Genomic DNA, 6427 nt, shown 5'->3' with positions numbered 1-6427 from the left:
CTTTCTTTCTTTCTTTCTTTCTTTCTTTCTTTCTTTCTTTCTTTCTTTCATAAATTTAAGTGGACAGTTGTACTCTAAAGAATCTATTGATTGATTGAGTGGCCGGTTGTAAAATGGGATTCCTATAAAATCACAGATGACAACCCCTGCTCGGATGTAGCCCATGGGCAGCCCAGTAGCTAAGTGGGTACCCTAGTAAGGGAACAGGGACTATCTCTGGCATGAACTCTGTGGCTAACTCTTTGACACCCCCCCCCCCCCGTGGGAGGAGCAGCCTAACTAGGCCACAGAGGAGGACATTGCAGCTTGTCTTGGTGAGACCTGATAAGCTAGGGTCAGATGGAAGGGGAAGAGGACCTCCTCTAGCAGAGGACTTAGAGAGGGGTAGGGAGGAGATGAGAGAGGGAGGGCGGGTGGGGGTAGGGAGGAGATGAGGGAGGGGCTACAGCTGGCATACAAAGTAAATAAACTATAATTAATATTAAAAAAAATCACAAATGGCTGTGCTCACTCAGCCTTTACTGGTCAACCCAGAAAGATAGTCTATTCTGCCTTGGGCAAACAATTTCAGGAAGAAGAGACTGCTGTAGAGACAGGTAGCCCCTTAATACTACCACAAAATCTTCATTCCTGAGTCCCTCACCCTACCCCTATAAAGAGGAGCAGCCAGCTTTGTCCCTTGGCAGACTCCTCAGTTTCCCAGGGAAAAGAGGCTGCCCCTTCAGTCAGCCCTGTCCACTGAAGGTCAGATCTGCTCTCTCTGCTTCCCATGCCTTTATGCTGCCTCAGAAAACTAACCATGATGATGTTAAATATCATTAAATTTAAATAATTGTCATAAACAAGATTATGAAATAGAAAGCAAATATTTCAAGATATAAAGCAGACAACAACAAAACTATTAGGTCCAAAGCAACCTCAAAATGGCAGTGCTGGTGCCAATATCTTGAACAGAAGAACTCTGGCTGAGTAAACAGAGGCCTAAAGCCTGGTGTCTATTTACCAGGCGCCTCCTTTAAAGTACCAGTGACCTCCTTTAAGCTGCCCCAAATGTCAACTAATTGAATTACTAAGGCAATCCAAACAGCTTATACCAACTCAAAGTCGCCCCCACCCCAACTCTGCTGTCATATGAAATCCAATTTTTTGTTGTTTTGTTTCTTTTTTTGTTTGTTTGTTTGCCATTTTCCAATTCTCTCTGCCCTGCTACCTGCTCTGAGAGATATCCTTGGCAGTTTCATCCCCTTTCTTTCTACCCATGGACCAGAAACATTGGTTTCATTGTACCCTTGCTTATAAAAACTAAAATCCCTGAAAACAAAAGTGGAAAGTGTAAACAGGCTGTTTTATAAGAAATCATTAAAAAAAGGATACTTATAACAATGGCTTAAAAAAAGTATTATTATCTTACGTGTACTAAGTGTGCTGTGAGCGTGTATGTAAGCGTGCCACATCAGTAGAGTGCCCTCAGAGAGCATCGATCCCTCTGGCTGTGAGCTGTCATGTGGATGCTAGGAAGCAAACCCTGAGCTTTTGCAAGAGCCTTCTACAACAGTTTTTAAAAGTTGGATTTGAAAAGCTAGAGGGATGACTAAGCTCTTCCAGATGACCTGTGTTTGATTTCCTACACCACAGCCATTTGTGACTCCAATTTCAAGGCATTTGACACCTTCTGCACTCCATGGTCAACAGGCAAGTGCATGGTGCAGACACATACAGGCAAAACACCCACCCTCCCTCACACAACAAACACATATCTACACACACGTACAGGCTCACGCAGAGGTGGGGGCAGAGGGAGAGGAAGAGCAAGAACAAGTTATGAAAATCAATACAAACTTTCACTTCTCTGAGATGACAAATTTACCACCACAATCCTACAGCTTCAAGTCATTTGTGGTGGGTATTACGTCTACCATGACAAAAATCCAACAGTCTATCTCTGCCCCCAAGGACACCACCCCTGAGGGGCTCACTGTGACGGCCTGCACTTCACTCTCTGCTAACAAATTCCCCACTGGGTGCTCAAGACAACATGATCTGGGGAAGGAAAAGAAAACCCAAACCAAACAAGCCAAAGGCTTTTGAACTGCACTGCCTCTGTCTTTTTCCACTGTATTCATTTCATTTCAATCTTTCAAGAGTTACTAGGAAAGGAGGGGGCTTGAATTTACATTTATCCCAATGTTTCAGTAACACTCCCCCGCCCCACACTCTGCTGAGTGAGTGGGGTGCTAAGAGGGATCATGGCATGGAAGGGGCCTTTCACTAAAGGACAAACTGTAGTCTCTTTTACTCAGCAGCCTACTCCTCCAAGGCCTGGGTCTCTGAAGATCCTTTTCACAGTTGGCATGACTCCCAAGTAGTCATTGGTAAACCCTCCTGAGTCTGGAATTTCCCACTGGCTATGGTATGTAACTTTTTAGAATATTTACACTCCAAAGACTGTATGTGCTAGAATTACTGTGGGCTGCATGCACATCAATCTGAACTCAGAACAAAATATACATAAATGGCCAGTTAATCCCCCACAGAACCAGCAGGTTAATATTAATCACTTTTATGTGGATTCCAATAATCCTTTTAAACTGTGAGCCATAAATACTTGTGAAAAGCCTTTGCTACACACATACAGCACAGCCCATTATGAAGTCAAATAAGAAGTTAACTCTCTTAGTTTCCCACAGAAAAATTATTTGTTTACAGGCAAAGTACCCAGTCAGGATTCTTTTGTGTTTGGGGAGTGCTAAGCCTTCCCTTCTGTGACCTCTCAGTTCCCTTCTGTTCTCCCAACACAAATAGGAGGAAAGGCCATGTGATCAGGCCCTCCCCTGAGCAGACCCCGGGAAGAAAGGCTGACTCACCCTGTCCCAGCTGAAGCACAGGCCAAGGTTGTCAAGCTGTTTTCTCATGTGTTTAATATTGCTGTGAAAAAAAAAAAAAAGAAGAAGCAAGTGTAACTTTGAGAGGGAGTCAGGACCACAGATGAACTACATTTTAGGGATGTTTTAAACACCTAAAAAGTCCAGCTCAGTCAAGGAAGCTTAACCGTTGTTTTTGCCTTGACAGAGGAAAAAAATTAGTCAATACCTAAGAATCAGTAAAATATAAATATGCCACAGATATCCATGACCCGGACATGACCACCCACTAGGTGGTCTTGGCCCTGGAGGCAGCTCCTTCCCTCAGCCACTCTGACAAACAATCTCTTGAATGTGTGATCCTGACTTTTCCATGTGTCAGATCTACAGAGTTAAGTCAAGCAAGCAAGTTTTATTTATGTATTAATTTACTTATTACATATACAGTGCTCTACCTCATTATAGATGGTTGTGAGCTACCACGTGGTTGCTGGGAACTGAACTCAGGGCCTCTGGAAGAGCAGCCAGTGCTCTTAACCTCTGAGCCATCCCTCCAGCCTGGGAGCAAGTTTTAAAATGATTGAAAACAACAACAACAAAATCAAACCCTCATGTGCCAACTGGTTTGAAGTTCATTGGAAGAAGTTCTTACCTGGCATGTGCAATGTGCAATGTCCAGAATTATACACATACACACACACACCTACTCTTAATGTATAAATTGGGTAAATTCAAAATAAATTACAGTATTCCCTCTATCAGAACCTAAAACTGCTCCCAAATTAAATAATAGAGAAGTGCATTAATCAATTTATAGCTCTTATTGCTGAAATCAACTTCTGCCATGTTTGATGTACTTTATTAGAGTTATCACTGCTTCCTTTTCTCCTTTTTTTTTTTTTATCACTTCCATTAATCTAGAATTAACTGTATTATGCGTAGGGAGTACAGTGGGTTTGCTGCCATGCAGCCTTGGACTGAGAAGACAGAGGGAGTAATGGGACTGTAAGAGTGCTGAGTTCACAAGTGCAAGACCCTGAGTATAAACCCCACCAGCCATTGTTTGCTTGCCATAACCCTTGCACTGGGCAGACAGAGCCAAGAGGTCTTGAGAGCTCACTCACCAGCCAGACTAGCCGAAATTGTGAGCTTCCAGCTTAGTGAGAGACCCTAATTCAGGACTGTAAGGTGAAACAGGAAGACAACTGGCATTCTGCTTTGGATTCCCAGTGGACATACTCAGGTGGACACATGTACGGGGTCCTATACCTATACATTCGTGTGTATGTATTTTACACAAAGAAGGGGAGTAAGGAAATGAGACTGAAAAGGAGGAAAGAGGGAAGGGAGGGGAGGGGAGGGAAGGAGAAGAGAAGGGAAAGGAAGAAAGGGGAAGAGAAGGGAGGGAAGTCGAGGAATGGGAAGAAGAGGGGAGGCAGCGGAGGTTCCAAAGGAAGACCCTGCATTTGAAGGGTGAGAAGATGAAGGGTCCCAGAAGATTCTGGTATAAGGTGTTCAACATGTTAGTAAAAAAACAGGGAGAGGGCTAGGAAGTCTGAACCACGGGGCAGTAAGGAAAAGACATACCTATCAGACTTAGGTAGCTATAAATGAAGAAAACAAAAATTTAATCTTCAGAGAAAATCGCAATGTCATTTTTGGACATGGTTCAGAATCAGGTCCAGTAGACAAAAAGCACTATCGAAATTGAACAAATATAATAATTCTCCCCACCTTGTTTTCCTCACAAAGGTAAATGCTCCAAGAAAGAATAGTTTGATAAATAACAAGTATCCTAACCACTTCTCAATTAGCAAACACCAACCTTTTCTGGTATTTTTTAGGAATACAGAGCATTAAAAGTATCATGAGCTGCATAATGGCTCAATGGGTAAAGGGGTTTGCCACCAAGCCCGACAGCCTGAGTTTGATCCCCACAATGCACGTGATGGAAAAAGAAAGCTTGCTCCCATCAATTGTCCCCTGACTTCTATATGTGCACTGTGACACACATACCTTCCCCATAACTAACTAACTAAATACACAAATACTATTACACACAATCCTGTTTATTTATGCCTCCACAACTTACCAATGTTATGGTGCTTCATTTTTGCATTCTTTTTTGCTTTCTGTTTTCTCTTGTGCATAGGCTGAAAACAGAATATTTTAAAAAGGTTTCCATATAAGTGTTTAAGCATGTCTTAAGCACTTACCTTTGGGTCCAGCTTTCTGGGTGCAAATTCCTCTCTATGGCGGCATTTTCGGCAGGCAATCCAAATGCATCCCACCCCATGGGATGGATAACCTGGTATAACAGAACAAAGTGCAAATTAAAGAGAAAAATAAAAATGGGTTTATAAAAGGAGCCATGCCCTACTGGGAAGGAACAGCTTTTCTTTTGCTACCTTCCTCCCTCTGCCCGACTCTAATAGGCTGCTCTCTTCACATGGTATCTAAGTTCTGGGACAGACATGTGTCATAGTTCCTCCTTCTTTTGCCTGTTATCATCATTTCTTTTTTTTTTTCAGTTTTTAAAAAATTTTTTACTAATTACAGTTTATTCACTTTGTATCCCCCTTCCTCCCCTACCAATCCCACCCTTCCTCCTCCTTCTCCACCCATGCCCCTCCCCTCAGTCCACTGATAAGGGAGGTCTTCCTCTTCTCCTTTCTGATCCTAGTCTATCAGGTCTCATCAGGAGTGGCTGCACTGTCTTCCTCTGTGGCCTGGTAAGGCTGCTCCCTGCTCAGGGAGAGGTGATCAAAGAGCCAGCCACTGAGTTCATGACAGAGACAGGCCTTGTCCCATTATTATGGAACCCCCTTGGACACTGAGCTGCCATGGGATACATCTGTGCAGAGGTACCATCATTCATTTTTAACCGAACCCTGTTAAACAGGGATTCAGGAATCTGGTCTGAAAGAAAATCTCTACCCTACAAATTCTTCAAAGAGCATGTTCCAAGCACAGATGCTGAATCTCCACCAATCACCCATAATACCTCAGCCCGTCTCCATGAGTGGACAGTGAGGCGGGAGCAAAGGGCTTACTGATATCCAAAAAGCTTTATATAAAGCCTTATAAAATTAATGTATGAGGGGATGGAGAGATGGCTCAGAAGTTAAGAGCACTGACTGCTCTTCCAGAAGTCTTTGAGTTCAATTCCCAGGAACCACATAGTGGCTCACACACATCTATAATATGATCTGATGCCCTTTTCTGGCATGCACGTGTACATGCAGATAGAGCACCCATATACATAAAATAAATAAATAAACCATTTAAAAAGTTTCACCCATGAAAAAAGTTGGTCAGCCGGGCATGGTGGCTCATGCCTTTAATCCTAGCACTCAGAAGGCAGATGCAGGTAGAATTCTGTGAGTTCAAGGCCAGTCTGGTCTACAAATCGAGTCCAGAACAGCCAGTGTTCCACAGAGAAACTGTCTCGGAAAAAAGAAAGAAAGAAAAAGAAGGAAGGAAGGGGGAGAGGGAGGGAGGGAGAAAGGGAGGAAGGAAGGGGGAAGGGAGGGAGGGAGGGAGGGAGGAAGGAAGGAAGGAAGGAA

The 6427-nt window shown here is 43.3% G+C and overlaps 1 protein-coding gene across 2 annotated transcripts in view; it reads right to left on the bottom strand.

The window, feature by feature from the left end:
• Positions 1-6427, bottom strand: part of Lars2 (leucyl-tRNA synthetase 2, mitochondrial) — a 105642-nt gene that overhangs the window by 71191 nt on the left and 28024 nt on the right. For both annotated transcript variants that reach the window (XM_055601744.1, XM_055601745.1), the window contains 2 exons: positions 5078-5169; positions 2865-2925 (listed from right to left, as the gene is read on the bottom strand). In XM_055601744.1, the coding sequence (XP_055457719.1) occupies positions 2865-2925; positions 5078-5169 (153 nt within the window). The remainder of the gene's footprint in view (positions 1-2864; positions 2926-5077; positions 5170-6427) is intronic.

Source organism: Psammomys obesus, unplaced genomic scaffold (assembly GCF_907164565.1).
Source record: "Psammomys obesus unplaced genomic scaffold, mPsaObe1.curated_primary_1811, whole genome shotgun sequence".
NCBI lineage: Eukaryota > Metazoa > Chordata > Mammalia > Rodentia > Muridae > Psammomys > Psammomys obesus.
Note: the sequence above shows the minus strand (reverse complement) of the source record. Positions and strands in the feature narration are given on the sequence as shown.